The sequence below is a fragment of the Nematolebias whitei genome, unplaced genomic scaffold, assembly GCF_014905685.2.
Source record: "Nematolebias whitei isolate Nwh7 unplaced genomic scaffold, NemWhi1 Nwh_scaf_171, whole genome shotgun sequence".
NCBI lineage: Eukaryota > Metazoa > Chordata > Actinopteri > Cyprinodontiformes > Rivulidae > Nematolebias > Nematolebias whitei.
This window is the reverse complement of record NW_023618716.1, coordinates 15,737-34,479: the sequence shown is the minus strand read 5'-3', so window position 1 is coordinate 34,479 and position 18,743 is coordinate 15,737. Positions and strand designations below refer to the sequence as shown.

Sequence of the window (18,743 nt, the reverse complement as noted above, 5' to 3'; positions counted from 1 at the left end):
GTGCGTTCTTTCAGCCGTACCTGCGCTCACAGTTCAGTGAAACAATAATTCAGATTTGACTGAACTCGTACTCGGAGGTAGAACATGTGTAAACAGACCCACAATGCAATGTTTCCTCATTAATCTGCACCGCTTCACCCCCCCGTCCGCCCGCAGCGTCAGTGAGGTCTGCAACTTGCATCATCATTAACATCCATGCTGCAGCCGGCAGGACCGTGAACCTGAAGAAGCTTCCTGGATTTAAAAGATCAACGACTGAGCAGAATTAATTCAGTTTAATTTAAAATTCACGTGATCAATCGTAAAAGGGATTTTAGTTTAACTTTATCCTGCATGAGTTGCATGTTTAAAAAAAACAAGCTAAAATCGTGATCTCACACACTTTGCACTCACAAGGTGTGAGTAATAACTTGAGAGGACTGCATCTTTAAAGTTACGAGATGACTAAATGTGACAACGGTGTTTGACAGAAACACAAAGTGTGCGGCAGTGGAAGCTGATACGGACCGAGCCAGCTTGTGCAGGTTGGAAAAGATTCCCTCAGGGACGTTCTCGATGAGGTTGTGGTCCAGGCTCAGGGTGTTGACGCTGACCAGCAGAGCAATGGTCTCCCAGGGGATGTCCACCAGGTTGTTGTAACTCAGATCCAAGTCCTCCAGAGTCTCCAGGAAGTCCTTCAGGGGCAGCAGAACAATTCAGTTACACATGAAAGAGCTCAAGCAGTGAGTTAGTTCTTTAAACAACGTCCAACTGTGAAGAGCTGAATGTGACACGGAGATGTCTCCATTATCTTCTGCATCAAATGTGGTCCCTTTCATTAGCTCATGAATGATTCTTTTCATGGAATAATAGAAAGATGGAGAATATCTGCCTGGAGATTTTATGGCCTCTTGAGATATTTTGCTGTAAAAACAAACACAAAAAGACCCCCCCCCCCCACACACACACAGACAGTATAATAATCTATATTTATGTTTCTGACTCTCCAGGTCAGCTAACATACATTAAAATAATATAGTTTGCAGCATTTTAAAAACATTAATTTACCTTGCATACTGTAACAAACTATCCAAAGTACCTCTACAGATTCACAGCCACAGTATTCTTGTACTCAGTACTTGTGCTCTTAGGTCTAACAGTGTTTGCTATTGCTCGTCTTTCTTATCCGTCTTGTGAGAGCTGCATGTCATTGATGTATCTGTTTACGCTTTTGGTAAATGTACCTCATAAATCAAACACTGTTGATGATGTCATGTGGTTACTACTGTATATGTGGTATTATAAGTGTTTTTTGTTCAGTACTGATTGCATACTGTGTTCACTATCACGATGAAGACCAACATTTTATTTCTTGTCATTCATTCAACCAACATGATCCTGAAAGAAACTTCTGTTTGAGTTTCTGATGTGGATTTGGTTTGGACTTCACTGGAAGACGAGCAAAAATTGTCAGACTCTTATTAGCCAGAGTCAAGCAACAGAGCAACTAGCAGGAAGAAGAAGATCCAGAAGATGGTAGATGAGACCAAGGTTAGATGATGACACAAGACATTCAGACATTTATTTTATTTATTTGTTAAACTTTATTTAATCAGGCAAATCTCACCGAGTTCGCAGATCTCTTTTGCAAAGGAGGTCTGGGCCTGAAAGCAGCCCAACATGCATGTTTCTGGGACTAAATGAATGATTTCCAGAGTCTCCTGGACGGAGACAAGTTGCTGTTGAACGCCACAGATACTCTGCAGCAATGTCCCATGTAAGAATAAAACACCAACAAAAATGAGATGTTATGCCACAACTCTGTAACAACTGGTTCATGCTGTCCATTTTCAGGATGTTCAGCCTATCGTGCACATCTCAGCTGTTGAAACTTGCAGCACGCAGTACAAGTGGTTGCCCAGTTAAAAGCCAGAGCCCACCAACAGTTCAGGACAGACTGGTGGGTGAAGATTCTTGTTCTCCTGATTTGAGATTCCTACTGCCGTACACTGTTAACCGTGTGGTTCTCCCCATTCAAGCCCCGACTGATTCTGGAACTGAGAAGAATCTCATCAGCCATGATCTTATGGAACAACATCATCTTCCCACAATCCTCCTGCAGCAACCACTATTGGTCGCAGCTCTCACTGACCAAACCATCACCTTCATCACCTACAGGACTGAAAGGGTGCACTTTGTTATTTCTGGCAACCATCATGAATGGGGTGAGTTTTATGGGGGGTTTTTTTCTGCTCCAACCTCCTATGTGGTCTTAGTATTTCACTAACTTCTAATACATAACCCGGTGATAAATTCAAGAAAACAAATAGAAAGTTGGAATACAGATTTTTTTTTGGCTAAGTGTCTTCGAGCTGCTGTCTCCCTCCAGAAGGAAAGGACCATCTGATAAATCTGATTTATCCAGAGTTCCCACTTGTTATCATGATCTGACTCCAGCATTCAGTAAAAGGAAAGCTCTTTACCTCCACACCGACCAAACAATCGTGCTACTGATTTGCTTCTTGGAGCTCCCCTACCTTCGAGCAGATTATATAAATTGTCTGGCCTAGAACGAGAATCTATTAAGTGCTATACTGATAATTTTTAAGCCTCTGGTATCATCCGTCCTTCAGTGTCTCCTGTTGGTGCTGGGTTTTTATTTGTCAAAAAAAAGGACGACAAGAACAAATATCCTTTATCTTTTATGGACTCTGTGTTCGAACATTTACATTCAGCTAAGTTAAAGTTACCTCGGTCTATGAAAATACATCCTGTTTCACGTCTCCCAAATCAAACCTGTCATCCAGAGTCACCTGTGCTCTCCTACAAACCTCCCCCCACCCACCTGTCTCATCAATAACCACCTTGCTTTTTCCATTTATTGTATATTGGGTGTACACCACAGTGGAAGAGGGTTCCAGTAGCTGGTTGACTGGGCAGGTTATGACCCACAGGAAAGGCCCTGGATTCCTTATAATTTTATTTTAGATCTTAGCCTTATTTCAGATTTTTATCAAGCTCATCCCGAGAAGAGACGTCTATCGCCAAGAGGCTATCCTTGACTGGGAGCTACTGTGAGGATTTCAGTTCCTGCTCCTGCCATTACTCCACCTTCTTGCTACTCATAAGATACAGGTGTGTTGTTCAACCACAGATGACCCTGAAGACCTAATGATCTGGGACTGCATCCAAGCAGAGGACCTTCCACAATTCTTCATCTGAACATTGTATCGCCATGATTTTCAGCTTCTAGCCACTGAAAAATGTATTACCTCAATATTTTTCTAGTGATTACTAAGAATCATTTTCTTGTGTTTTTGCAGTTACCTTTGAGAACCTTACCTAAGACTTGAGCCACCCCTCACCTGAGTCATTTTCCTGTACGCTCCTGGAACAACACATTTACTCCTCACCAACTGCAATAAGTATTTGGACATTACTGGCCTCTGCATCCATCTCTGGTCCCACCTGTCACCTCCATCCTGTGTGCATTTACCTCCTGGAGGTTACCTGCATATTGGAACTGAAATCCTCCAACCTCTCCCAGACTTCAGAAGAAACAACCAATAGTAAGAGCATTACCTTCTGTCTAACCACCCTGTAAATAATATTTCTTGAGATACTCACATAATCCCATGCCTTACAGATCCTCCTGGCACCGTTCCCTGTTGACACTCACCAATAAAAACACTTACATTTTGTATCCTGTGTCTGTTTTTCGGTCCCTGGAATACAAACTCTGGTTTAAAAATCAAAGTAAGCTTGGCAAAAATGAAAACCAGTGACTCCCACAACCCAGAAATGAAGAAATGGGTAAAGGTAATGGATGGATGGATGGATGCTCCCCTGACTTCACAATTCACACGAGTCAGGTGAGAAACTTCAATCTAAGGTTCATTTTACCAGACTTCAACAAAAACATATCCCTTATAAATACTAGGAAAACTGTGATCATTACACACCACAAGACTTAGTTTATATCTTACATTGTATTTGTATTAAAGGAGGGGGGGAGGGGTAAAATCAACATTTAAGGCAAAAAAATAAAACAATAGGACTTTTTAATTTTGATATTTTACAGTACTGTTGCCGATAAGACTTGCTTTAAGTTTGTGCAAGTAGTGCACTCCTGTAATATATTCTTTAACTCTAAAATAAAAATAAAATGTCTCAGTTGATGAAATGATGGAGGAACAAAGGCTAGAAAACCAACCCAGAAGAAAAGGAAATGGGAGGAATTATAGAAAATGACCCGGATCAATCAAAGCATGTTGTTTTCTTTAATTGCCTCTGTGCTCGGCTCATAATCAGGACGCTGAAGAAACGCCACACGACTGAAAACATTACAGAAATAAAAAACACAAAGAGAAACACTGCGAGACAGAAACATGAAAGGGGAAATTAACAGCTTGTTAATCTGCTGAAGTGAGCTGTAATTGCTCTCATAAAGCACAAAATGAGGACACTGTTTGAATTTTAGAGTTCCTCCATTTTCATCACAACAACTCGTGCTTCAGCTGCTTTTTAATCTTATTTTCGGCAACAAAAGAAACTGTAAAAGCCGGGAAGACGAGTACAAAACGCAGAAAATGAGTCCTAACTGGCCTCAATTACACGAGTGTCCTGAAGACAAATAACTTCTTTTCTTCAAACTGTTAAAAATATCTCCGGTAATCGTTGTTTATTTTAAATTTGTTTTTGTATAAACTGTTTCATGGTAGAGACGACGTGTCGGAGGCGCAGATACAACCATGGATGATGTTCAGAGGGATGGAGGAGACGTTTGGTCTCGATGTTTTTATGAAGGAGTTGTTTGTGTTTTTCACAGCAGGAGATTTTCTGCTCTTACATTATGAAACTCAGCACACGGGAACTGTTTTTAACTTGAACTATAGACAACACTTGACCATTGTGACCTCTATAATTTTAAGCAAGACTAGGAGGAGGATGGAGATGTTGGGATGAGCGTTCACAATAAAACTTGCAGACTTGAAAAAAGAGACTAAACTGAAGAACAAAGTCGATCCAAACCTGCTTGAACTTCTCTCCTCCCATCTACAGAAAAAGATAAGAAATGTGTCCCTGTTCTGATGTAGTTTCTCTTGTTTTGCACCGTGGTAGGATTTTAGGTCAGAAACCTCAACCAGTAGGACAGTAGGACCTCCAGTCTGTAGGAGCTCCAGTATGGACTGGAGGTCCTACTGTCAAAGTGGGAAACTCCACCAAGGGTAGCTAAGATACGGTGGGACTTCCAGATCCAGAGTAACAAGCAGGTGATGACTAACCAACCAAACATTGTTGTGGTCGACAAGCAAGAGCAGAAGACAGTGGTGATAGATGTAGCAATCTCAAGTGACATCTAGAAGAAGGAGCAGCTGCGGAAACACCAAGGACTGAAAGAGGAAATACAGAAGTAGTGGAGACTCAAAGTGTTAATCGTCCCAGTGGTCATTGAAACATGTGGTTCTGTGACCCTCAAACTGGAAGAGTGGCTCCAACAGACCCCAGGAACAACCTCGGAGATCTCTGTCCAGAAGAGCTCAGTCCTACGAACAGCTGAGATACTGAACAGAACCCTCAAACTCCCAGCTCAATGGCAGATGATACACGTTTGCAGTTGAGTGGAACTGCCCAAGCGGCAGCAGTCATGGATTTTAACTTGGCAACCCAAATTTTGAAAGCACCCATTATTTTGCATGTAGCCATTCTGCATGGAAGTAGCAGAAGCTTAGTTCAGATGTTGTTCTTACTTCTGAATATTAAATTTCCTAATCTGGTGAGTGTCATTCGAGCTGAAACACGTCCTGGTGTGTGTACCTGGAAGGCTCCCTCTGATATGCTGTGCAGCTGGTTGTTAGCGAGGATGAGGTGCCTCAGGTTCACCAGGCCCTGGAAGTGGGAGTCGTCCAGGACCGTGAGGCGGTTGGCGTCCAGGTGGAGGGCGTGCAGGTCCTGGAGGTCAGCGAAGGTGAACGGCCTGATCTGACTGATGGTGTTTCTGCTCAGCGTCAGGTGGATCTGGACAAGAAGGGAAAGACGACATCAACAGCAGCTCTGACGGATCAATTCTGCTGCACCTTCATTTCTTTTCCTGCAACAGTTACTTTGGCTGCAAAGTTAAAAATGATGAAGAAACTAACTTGAGTTGAGAAAGTCTGAGAGGAAACAAAAGGGAGCTGGAGATTATTTTAAATCAGAACTTTACTTAACTATACAGGTGCTGGTCATAAAATTAGAACATCATGCAAAAGTTGAATTATTTCAGTAATTCCATTCAAAAAGTGAAACTTGTTTATTATATTCATTCATTACACACAGACTGATATATTTCAAATGTTTATTTATTTTAATGTTGATGATTATAACTGACAACTAATGAAAACTACAAATTCAGTATCTCAAAAAATTAGAATATTACTTAAGACCAATAAAAAAATGATTTTTAGAAATGTCGTCCAAATGAAAATTATGAACATAAAGTATGAGCATGTGCAGCATCAGTACTTAGTTGTTGCTCCTTTTGTCTGGATTACTGCAGCATCAGAATCAGAATCAGTTTATTATCGCCATGTCAATGAACGAGGTTCACAAACTAGGAATTTGCTTCGACATAAAGGAGCGAATAGTAATAAAGTAAAATAAAGTAAAAATGAAAACATTACATAAAACATGTGTACACCCATACAATACACCATGCATCAATGCATTGTGTCATGGAGTGGATCAGTCTGTGTCTCTGCTCAGGTTCTGAGAGTCCAGGTTGTTCTGATCGTGACCTTCAGCTCTTCTGAATTGTTGGATCTGGTGAATCACATCTTCCTCTTTACAATACTCCATAGAGTTTCTATGGGGTTAAGATCAGGAGAGTTTGCTGGATAATTAACAACAGAGATACCATGGTCTTTAAACCAGGTACTGGTAGCTTTGGCACTGTGTGCAGGGGCCAAGTCCTGTTGGAAAATGAAATCTGCATCTCCATAAAGTTGGTCAGCAGCAGGAAGTCTCTAAAACTTCCTGGTAGATGCTGCGTTGACCTTGGACCTCAGAAAACACAGTGGACCAACACCAGCAGATGACATGGGCCCCCAAACCATCACTGACTGTGGAAACTTGACACTGGACCTCAAGCAACGTGGATTCTGTGTCTCTCCTCTGCCTCCAGACTCTGGGACCTGGATTACAAAGGAAATGCAACATTAACTTTCATCAGAGAACATCACTTTGGACCACTCAGCATCAGTCCCAGGTGAGACGCTTCTGACGCTGTCTCTTGTTCAAGAGTGGGTTGACACAAAGAATGCAATAGCTGGAACCCATGTCTTGTATACGTCTGTGCATGGTGGTTCTTGAAGCACTGACTCCAGCTGCAGTCCACTCTTTGTGAATCTCCCCCACATTTTGAATGGGTTTTGTTTCACCATCCTCTCCAGGGTGCAGTTATCCCTGTTGCTTATACACTTTTTCTTCCACATCGTTTCCTTCCCTTCACCTCTCTATTAATGTGCTTGGACACAGAGCTCTATGAACAGCCAGCCTCTTTAGCAATGACCTCATATGTCTTGTCCTCCTTGTGCAAGATGTCAATGGTCATCTTTTGGACAACTGTCCAGTCAGCAGTCTTCCCCATGATTGTGTAGCTACAGAACTAGACCGAGACCATTTAAAGACCTTTGCAGGTGTTTTCAGTTAATCAGCTGATTAGCGTGTGGCACCAGGTGTCTTCAATACTGAACCTTTTCACAATGTTCTAATTTTCTGAGATACTGAATTTGTGGTTTTCATTGGTTGTCAGTTATAATCATCAACATTAAAATAAATAAACATTTGAAATATATCAGTCTGTGTGTAATGAATGAATATAATAAACAAGTTTCACTTTTTGAATGGGATTACTGAAATAAATCAACTTTTTCATGATATTCTCATTTTATGACCAGCACCTGTAATGCTGTGAGCAATGAAGATAATGTCAAACATTCAGCATTCAAACAACTGAAAGGTTTATTTTAAATCAAATTAATATGAATGTGCAGACAACCAACATGTCATCCTGTTTTAAGGAAGTACTTATAACACAAGGTAGTAAAAATTCAACATATTTGTGTGTTTTTGGTTAAGTCCATCAAAAGTCACGGCAGATGTTTCCAGTGTTTTTGAAAGGTGTTTGTGCTGTAATGATCTAAATCTTGGAGATCTTAGAGATTCTGCAGACGGCCATAAACACACCACTGAACAATAAAACAGCTTTTAACGTGCAACAACCTCCTGATGGTCACTTACTGTACTTTAAATGCAACCTTTTGATTCAGTTAGACTCTTTCAGTCTCAATGCTCAGAAGTTAAAAGATCTGTTGTTTGACCACACAGGAGATAAGAATCAAGGTTTATCTTTAATTAAACCATCAGATAAACCACAGGATTCTTGTTTCTCCCCTTTATTTATAAGGACGCTGTATGTAATTGATTTACGAGCGCTGTGTATGAGACAAGCCTTGAAAATAAAGGTAAAAATATTGATAAATCTGTTTTTCATTACCAGAACTGTTCGACAACGCAGTACTGCAGCGAGGAGTCTGTATGCAGCTAAATACTTCCACTGTACACAAAAACATTTTAACGCCCGAGAAAAGGTCAACGAGCTGCCGCACGTTTGTTTGGAAACGCTCCACCGTCACCGGGGACATCTGTCACCGCTGAGAGATTAAAACCTCATTTCTAAAGGCTCCCCGAGTGTGAGCAAACATCTCCGCTGCCATCGTACCGGATAGGAGACGTGTTTTCACCAACTAAAGGAGCCTCGAGCTGCGTCAAGCGTCGCTGTTTGGTGATTAAATATCATTTCCTTCGCGGGTTTCTTGTTGAGATGTGTGCCGTGAAGCTTCCTGGCATCTCTCACATGAGCACGGTGGAAATAATTTGTCAAATTTAGATGATATCAGGGATTTTAGAGTGAACGTGAATCACGAGGAGCAGATGTTCCTTTAGCCAAAATGTTGACTTTAATTTCTCGTGTTTTTACACTAACATGTTTCTGAAAGCCCAGAAAACTTTTGTCACTTCAGAGTGAAACGCATCATTAGACTGAACCTGGGAGAACTTCATCATCTATGTTGGTTTTATCTTTATTTCAAACCTTTTCTTTATCCGCAGACTAGCAATAGGCTGAATTTCCCCAAAATGCCTTTTAGGTGACAAATATTTAAATTCTGCTCAAACCTATAGGTGTTACTATCTGATTAATGACCCAACCACAGAGGAGAAAAACTTCAACTGCTCTCAGTTAAAATCAAACTGTAGCTTTCTAAAGGTCATGACAGGTTATTTATTGTCACAGGAGCAAAAAGACACAATGATGTTTAATTAAGTAAAACACATTTTCTTTTGACATCTTGTAACTTGTTGGTAATTTATTCAAGCTGTGAAAATGCTGCCGTTCATGTCTGGAGGTGTGACATTTGGCTGTAAAACTAAAAGTTTTCTCTGAACTGGTTTAAAGCATCCACCAGCTGATTAACAGAAGTTACTTTGTGTCTTTACAAACAACCGTTCATGCAGCTTCCAGAGGACGATTTGAAGACGATCACTGGTTTTTCAGTCTGACTGCATCTCCTCAGGAACCTGACATCGCTGTCAGCTTCACAAAAACAACTGGCTCCTACTTTTTTGGCTCCACAGGACTGAATAGTAACTAAAGATAGCTAATGGTTACCTAAATGCTAACTAGAAAAGTAGTCGTTAAAAGCCTAGTTTATTTTAAGAAGCCCAAACTGTACGCTGAAGTACACATCAAAGATGATGTCAGTATATTTGAGTAAAATATTTGTAAATACATGTAAATATTTCATAAAATACATACATTTCATTAAAGACTACCTGACAAACAAACAACAGTTTGTGAGACTGAAGGGTTGTGTGTCTAACCAGGTGGTCAGTAGCTCCGGAGCACCACAGGGGACTGTACTCTCACCATTCATTTTCACTCTGTACACCTCAGATTACGCCTGTCATGATAACAAATTTTGTTGGGTGATTGTCTCAGAAATTATTGCGATAAACGATAATATTGTTTGAAATTTGACAATAATTAGTAATTATTGTCAATTTTAAGCAGAAATGTTGGTTAATTTTGTGTGTAGTACCTTTTTTGACCACTCGATGGGAGTATAAGGCTGTTTGAACTGAAGGGTGGATAGTGAGGAAGTGAGCAGCGTGTCTCTTTAAGGAAAATGGGAGGGAGGTCCCTTGACGTGACATGGGCTGTCTCTCTTCGGTTCTCAAAATGGCGGACACTCGGTGTGGTTTGAGCTCTTTAGCATTTTTCACACAAAGCTTTTAATAAAAATCAATAAACGAGTTCTCAGCTTCTTTTTGCAGAGAAAAACAATTTTTTAGACAAAGGCACAAGTTTCAACCGAGAATTTGGAGCTTCGACAAGATGAAGTTTTTTCCCTGAGATCAGCTTGTTAGCTTAGCTCGTAGCTTAGCTGCTTTTAATGATCCAAAAACTTGATTTTTGTTTCGTTAAAATGGATTTTAAAGAGAAAAGAGAAAGGGAGGGGTCAATGAAGAACACCGGAGTTGAGTCTTTTTTCATCCAGTGTCTTCAGTAGAAAGAGACATGAAGAAACGATGAAGCTGATGAATGAAAACGAGGTCGATAATTTTCATTTATCATGCGATTAATTGATTTATTGTTTATCGCGACAGGCCTACCTCAGATTTCCAGTACAAAACAGACTCCTGTCATCCGCAGAAATATTCAGATGACCTTATCAGAGATGGACAAGAAGCTGAGTACAGGGAACTGGTGGACCTCTTTGTGGCATGGTGTGGAAACAATCATCTCATCTTGAACGTGAACAAAACAAAGGAGATGATTGTAGATTTCAGGAGAAACAGGAACAGGTCCAACCCTATTTTCATCATGGGAGAAGAAGTGGAGGTGGTGGAGAAGTATAAATACCTTGGGGTTCACCTGGACAACAGACTGGACTGGAAATGCAACAGTGAAGCGTCTACAAGAAAGAACAGAGCAGACTGTACTTCTTGAGGAAGCTGAAGTCCTTCAACGTTTGCAGCAAGATGCTGCATATTTTCTATAAGTCTGTTGTAGAGAGCGCTGTCTCTTCTGCATCATCTGCTGGGGGAGCAGCACCAGAGCAAGTGACTTCAAAAAGATCAACAAGCTCATAAAGAAGGCTGGCTCAGTTCTGGGGACTCCTCGAGAACCTCTGGAGATGATTGTTCAAAGAAGGATTCTTCATCAAATGAAGAACATTATAGACAACCCTCAGCATCCTCTTCATCAGACTGTCATACAACAACAGAGTGTCTTCAGTCAGAGGCTTCTTCAGATCCACTGCAGGAGATCCTTCCTGCCAACAGCCATCAGCATCTAGAACAACTCTTTAATGAAACCAGGACGATGAGCTACATCAGTATTCACATATTAACATCTGGAGTAGTGTGTTCAGAGTTTTAGGAGAAGAAGGTGGGTACAAAGAGAACCAGTGCAGGGGACTCCTTCTTGTACCGACATAAGGATGGGTACAAACTGACCAAACCATTATAGAGTAGGAGAAGTATGAAGACACCACCTCTTCAAATATGCATCTTCAGTTCAGCAAACGGACTGGACCAGAACCATTGTTCTGGTTCAATGAACTCCTCCCGCAGGAAGTTGGTTGTAGCTCAGATTGACCTAAAATCTTGAAGCGTTAGTGTCTTACATGTTAAATATTCTGCTCCAACAGAGTTTAAACACACACAGGGGTTTCTTGTATCATCGTGAGGTTGTTTCATTGGGAGGAAGAACTGATTTTATTTTGTACTTGGTGTGATCCGAGAGAAATATGGACCAGTTAGAGAGCTAGCTCATGCTACGTTAAGCTTTTCCTGTCTCCAACAAGTTTCATCCAATCGGACTTAACAATTCTACAGAAGCTGAAAAAAATCCAGCCATGTCCTGTAACCGTTACACGAGTGACAGACTGTGTCAGTGTTTTACGGGACACTTCAGTGACCCGCAGCCTTAACTCATCATGAATAATGACACTGAGTCATGAGGGCAAAGTGTTTTGAGCAACACAGAATTACACAACAAGGTAATAATTGCTGACGAGCCTGCAGGCAGCCATGAAAGGCAGCTCAGAGACCAATCGAACTGAACCACGGCTGCACTAAATCCTTGTCAAATTGCTTGGCAGCGCGTTCTGCTTGTGTGGCTCGCACTGAGCCTGAAGGTGCTCAGAGACACTGACCAGGCTGGACATGTTGGCGAAGTCCCGGTGCCTCAGCGTGGTGATGAAGTTGTCCATCAGCCGGAGCTCGGCCGTCTGCCGGTCGATGTTGGGCGGCACGAAGAGGAGGCCCGTCTTGGCGCACAGCACCGTGTAGGACGGCAGCAAATTCTGGCAGGTGCAGCGCTTCGGACACAGCATGTTGGAGACGCAGGGGGGGAGGCAGGAGAGGAGGACGAGGAGAGGACAGAGCAACGAGGAGACGGTGTCCATGACTGTTCATCTGCTGAGAGACAGAAACAAAAGCTTAAGGTCAAAAACATCAACCAGGAAGTCTTCATGTCCTGCTTTTAAACTCAGACAAGGCAAAGGTTCTGGTATGTGGACCGGAGCAACTTAGGAACACACTTTGCCTTTTTTCACTTCCATCACTTCCTCTGGATGACTTTAATGGGGCTCCAGTTCTAACATAAAGAACCGTGGCGTTGTTTTTGATCAGATACGTTCAAGCCACATATGAAAAATGTTACCAGCACAGCTTTCCTCCACCTGAACAACATCCTAAACTTGGAAACATCCAAGACATGTCACAACCACTCATGATATGATGCGCAGTGAAAGGTGCCGTGCCTACACCCAAAGATCACAACAGAACGAGAAGAAAATTAACACAAGTCATAAAAATATGAAACAAAATTGAAACATCTGATCTAAAAATGATGCAGAAGAACTGGTCCATGCATTTGTCACGTCTAGACTGGACTATTGCAATGGTTTATTATCTGTGTGTCCAAATACTTCTTTAAAACGTCTTCAGTTGATCCAAAATGCTGCTGCCAGAGTCTTAACTGGAGTTACTGGGAGAGATCATATCTCTCCAGTTTTAGCTTCTCTCCACTGGCTCCCTGTCAAATCCAGTCTTCCTTCAAAACATCCAAACCTCTCAACATCAAAGCTCCAGATTATAATGCAGATTAAACTGTTTTATGTAAGAGAGCACTTCGCTCTCAGACTGCAGGTTTACTTGTGGTTCCTAGAGTTTCAAAAAGCAGAACGGGACGAAGATCTTTCAGTTCTCAGGCTCCTGTCTTGTGGAACCAACTTCCAGTTTCTGTCCGTGAGGCTTGTCCAGTTTTAAGACTGGGCTTAAGTCTTTGCTGTTTGATAAATCCTATAGTTGGGGTTGGCTTGGGTTTCCTGAGCTCTCCCTTAGTTCTGCTGCTAAAGGCGTACACTGCTGGAGGAACCCCTTACTCTGGTGCTGTCTTTAGTTTTTCCACTCATGAAATTATTGCTGTCAACATGTATTTTCTTTGTTTTTCTTGCCATAGACAGTGGACTATAGAAACTCCACGTGGACCACTTCCTGTCTGTCAGTCTTCTTCCTGTCGTTTCAAACCCCTGAGCCTGGTTCTGGTTCTGCTGGAGGGTTCTTCCTAGTTAAAGGAGTTGTTTCCTCCTGTTGCCCTCGTGCAGCTCAGGATGGAAACTAACGAAGAGAAGGTTCGTCTCAGTCTGTTGGTTTCCTTACGTAGAAAACTGTTAGTAATTTCATTTGATCATGAATGTGAATGTTTTTGTATATATTAGGAAATAAAATGGCAATAATTGGATTAGATTTATGATTTGGAATAGTTTTTTCTTCCGTGTGTAAATAAACTGAATTAAACTGGTTTAACGTGAAGTGAAGCAACTTTGAAGAACTTCTGCTTCAAACTGTAAACTCTGCTTGTTGGGTTGATTTAAAGATGAACTCGTTCCCTCCAGCTCCCGCCGAAGCCGCTGTAAATATGAAGATGACTTCTGGACGTTTTTAAAGCCTTTGGAAACTTTTCTCAGCTCCACAACGTTTCTACAGAAACTTTCAGGGAACAGCTTTTATAATAAATGTCTCAGAGGACAGGAGGGCAGATTAAAAGAAGAAATGTGAGGAGAGGCAGAGCAGAGTGATGGTAAATTAAAGAACGCTCGTGTTTCTGTCTGCTGAGACATCCAACATGTAAACAGCACGTCTCCAGCAGAGCTCTGTAACTATTACAATTTAAAGAAGCTAACTCATTATGGGTGTCTTATTCTAGGAGATCCTGGTTTCTGTGAGCACGTACCATATTGTCTGCCCTATAAGTCGCATCAGTCCAAAAATGTCCAATAAAGTGGAAAAATCCATAAATATGTCGCTTCGCTGTATACGTCGCATCTTTATTGACCTGTTTAAATAAAGGTTGAGTGAATGAAATCTACTACGCATCACCGCTGACAACCTGGAAATGTGGCCGGTGTTGTGCCAAAATCAATCGGCTGGCGGGAGCGTGCACGGGAGGGCTTTAACAAGAATTTAACATTTAAAAACAATTATTTCTTTGCTCAGAACTACAGTAAAGTTGTGTCTCAGTCTAACTTTGACTTAATAAATGCACTTTGACCGTCAAATCAGCTGCATTTCAAAACCTGATTAGCAGAAGCAGGAGCGCGCAGAGGGACGGCTCGCTGTGCATTTCTTTGAAATTTAACAAGATAAACACCTAAAACAATTATTTGTTTGCTTGACTTTAAAGTAAAGGTGTGTCAGTTGAACTTTTACTTAATAAATGCACTTCAACGGTCAAATTAGCTGCATTTCACCGGGGCGGTGCAGAGAAATGAAGATGATTTGACGATTGCTCCGGGCGAGCTGGACTAAGACCCATTGTGTCATTAATAGTCACTTTTACCTATTATATTACATGACATAACAGCGTGCCATACTACGCAAGTGCCATCTAGCAGCTGAAAATGGTAGTGTTCAATATTTTCAGTCAGAATGAATGAAAATGGTCAGTTCTCAGCCAAAATTGGTTTATAAATATGGAAAAAACATAAATACGTTGCTTACTGACTTATATACAAATGACTTATAGGCTGAAAAATACAGTAAATGTTCAACTTTCTCTGCGGATTGAGCGAAGGATCACATTAATTCTCTCCATGCAGTTGATAAGTTTCGCTCAGCATGGCCTGGAATAAATTCACATGAGAAGAAAAGGAGAGCGCAAGACGGAATGATATATGCAAAGAAAATCCCCCGTGCGCTCTGAAAAGTTTCACAGAGACGATGAGCGACCGGCGGCAGATTGATGGCAGACGACAGCAGGACGAAATAAATTCCTATTTACAGCCCTGAAGTATTCAAACTGAAACGCTGAATAGAGAGCAGGCGGTGGCAGAGAGACGGAGAGGAACGAGGTCAGCTCGCTGAGAACGGTGGAGAGGATTCACCGTCCTGCTGAGGATAAAGTCAAACGGAGCCGGATGGTGAGCGAGCGCACGAGTCTGAGGCAGAATCAAAACACTCATCTGAGACCTGGAGCGTGTTTCTGCTGGGTGGACACAGTAGAGAAGTCAAAGCAGGTCATGAACAACAAGAGGATGTAGTTGAAAGCAGCTCCACGTCTCAGTCTTCACAGCAGAAATGTTCCAAGTTGAAACGGGTCACAGAAAGTTGGACTTTATGTGACTGGACTCGTGTTTTAAGCCTTTAACGTACATTTACACAACAGTTGGAGGGTTTACCACCTTCCCCTCTGCTCAGCGGCTTTGAATGTGATCAGTCCGTTAAATGACAGTTATTATTAGTTGTTATCACTCTCGCTCCTACCTCCTAGTAGGTTTAAAGGTACGTTGTTATCACTGATAATATGCAGCTTTGCACGCGTGTAAAACCAGAAGTTTGTTGTTTTTAGTTTTATTTAACCCTTTTACTAAACCTAACCTTACACCTGACCCAGAGTACTGCCCTAAACTTAACCCCAGACTCTTGACTCTTAACCTAACCCCCTGACCCTATTATCAGTGATCAGAACCTGCTAGGAGGTACAGGAGGGACAGTCTGAACGCCACCCATGGGGATGATAACAATCAAAGCAGGTGCTCTGTTCCCTAGAAGAATGGAGAAACCACCATGACAAGCTCTTTAGTTTCTGGTTTATTCTTTCTTATATTCTTCCATCATGGCTGCACCCCCCCTGTATATTTTCAATCACTGCGTTTCTACAAAATTCAGGTTTTAAAATGAAAACAAACAAACACAAATCCCAGAAGACAAATTGAAGAATGTTTGGATTTCAAAATAAAGTCCCATCCCTGCTCCATGGACAGATTCAGGAAGTATTTTGTCCCTCAGCCGTCAGAATGTTCAACTCCTCCCCATTCAATAAAAATAGAGCCGTGTAAATCTGCAGCACCCCGGACACTCATGTACATGTATGTATGTATGTTACCATCTTATTTGTAAAAATAAAAATAAAATATCTGTATGCCTTTTTATAATTGTCCTTTGTTGTCATCTTTCTTTGTTAAATCAGGTCTCTCTTGTAAATGAGTCCTCGAGGCTCAATGGGATTTACCTGTAGAAATAAAGGTTGAATGAAAAATGTATATATACATATACATATGTAAATATGCATATATATGTACTGTATGTATATGTGTGTGTATGTTTGTATACAGGTTAATCATGAATGTAGGACTCCCTACCACCTTGTGCATTTTTGTCTTTTTTAAATTTGTGTATTCTGCTTCTTTTTTTGATTACTTCATGTGTATTTTTTTCTGTATAATTAGAAAATGCTACTGATGCCCCCCCCACCAGGGAATAATAAAGTATATATCTACATAAATATAACAGACCCCCTTGAAAATAAGTGCATGACTTTGTGAAAGCTTGTTGACTGATACAAATGTGAATTATTTAAGATTAAACATTTGTTAAAACCTAAAAACAAAAGCTGTGTTGCACGTTTTCTTCGGAGCCCTTCCAGCTGAATGAAAGGGTTGACGCTGGTGCGCAGCGGTGAACGTGTTCAATCACGCTGCACGCACATTCAAAGAGCGAGGAGGCAGCTCATCGTTTGTTTACAGCCACATCAATTATCAGCGGTAACGTGCGCCGACTGATGAGACCTTTCAGGAGAGCTCAGCTGAGTTCAGACGCAGAAAGATGTTGGACCTCAGAGCAACGCTGCTGCTGCTCGGAGAGCAGAATTCATTTGTTCAGTCAGGTCAGCTTGGCGTGAGAAAAATGCAAAGCAGCTTCTTTTCTGACTCCGAGCACTTCTCCAACTCCTCTCTTTTGATCACTCGCTTCTTAAATGAAAGTGCTTCTCATTTCAGTTGCATCACTTTTTTCCATCCAGCCCTGCACTTATCTTCCTGCTCGCATCGTCCCATCGTTCCTCTGCTGAACTCCTTTCAGCTGTTTCCTCCGACTCACCGGCCGTCCCCTCCATCCTCTCACTCCTCATCATCACTCTCCTCTCCCCGTCTGAGCCGCTCCTTCTGTCCATCCGTCGGTTTCTTTCTTTTCATCTTTATAAAATTATTCATTCATCCATCTCTGAAAATCTCTTCCACCCCGTCCTCCCCCTGTGCTGACTCTGAGATGCTGCTTTCCATTCATCTAACCTCTCCTGGTCTATTTTTCACACATTTACCTGCTGTCAACCTGGTTTCCATCATCAGGTTTGTTAATTTATGCCTCATTTTTCATTATTAATGCAGATGTGTCCATGCGGTGCCTGTAAAACGAGCAGAACGTGTTCTGTGCTGCCTAAAAGTTGATAATGACTCGATGGAGATCATTTCCATGTTGACTGGACTGACATTAACTCTGAAGGAACAGCAGACACTGATGACATCATCGCCACTCGTGCTTGGTTTATTTATTTCTCTGTCGGCTACAGATAATTATTTATTTTGATCCAAACAGACAGGAAAGACTAAATCAAAACTTCACAGAAAATTAATTAAAGTCAACATTTTCACAGTTTTAGTTCAAAGTTTTTTTAACAGCAGGTTTATTTGGTTCAATTAACCAAATCTGTTGAATTAGATTGATTTTTAATCATCTATTCACGAGATTAGTCTTTGTGAGGTTCATATCAACCTGCGTGAACCTTTTCAACGTTTCATTTCTGCTCACACACATTAACGTACACACTGAAAACTGCTGGGTGGTTTCAGAACCAAGCTGTCGGGTCACAGGTCGAGTCTGGGCGGTAAAATATTGGGTGGAACGACTCAGAGTTGGGTGGAGTTTCAGAACAGGAAATAAGAAACTGAGTGGGTGGAGCGGTGCAAAGGAAGGGACTTTATGTCTCGATAATATTTAGCTGTGAGACGCTGTTTCTACAAACAGTGATGTCATCAAACAGCTAAACATCTTTCTGCCCAGAGGTCTGCAACCTGCGGCTCTGGGGCCACACGTGGCTCTTTGGAACCTCTGCAGAGGCTCGTTCAGCCTTTGACCCAAACTAAAATAAAACAGTTTTATTTTAATTATTACCAACAATGAAAATGTCTAGTTTTACCAGATGTTGTCATTTTCAAATATTTGTACAAATACGAGACATAAAACTTGTGGACGACATCATGCTAGCAGTTTGTTAGCCACACTTCCAGTCTCACGGCGTGATGGTTCTCTCAAAACCAGCAGAAAGTTTTGGAATATCTTGAAGACAAGCTGCTGCCAAGGAATATTTGATGACGCTA

General features: G+C 41.5%; 1 protein-coding gene across 1 annotated transcript; it reads right to left on the bottom strand.

The window, feature by feature from the left end:
* Nucleotides 1–507: 507 nt before the first annotated feature.
* On the bottom strand, nt 508–12,491 carry LOC119429247 (leucine-rich repeat and fibronectin type III domain-containing protein 1-like protein; the record flags this gene model as incomplete). The annotated part of the gene is made up of 3 exons (XM_037696917.1): nt 12,240–12,491; nt 5,797–5,997; nt 508–674 (listed from the first exon to the last, which is right to left on the bottom strand). Coding segments are annotated over exons 1-3 (620 nt in total), but the record flags the coding sequence as incomplete, so codon positions are not given.
* Nucleotides 12,492–18,743: the final 6,252 nt, after the last annotated feature.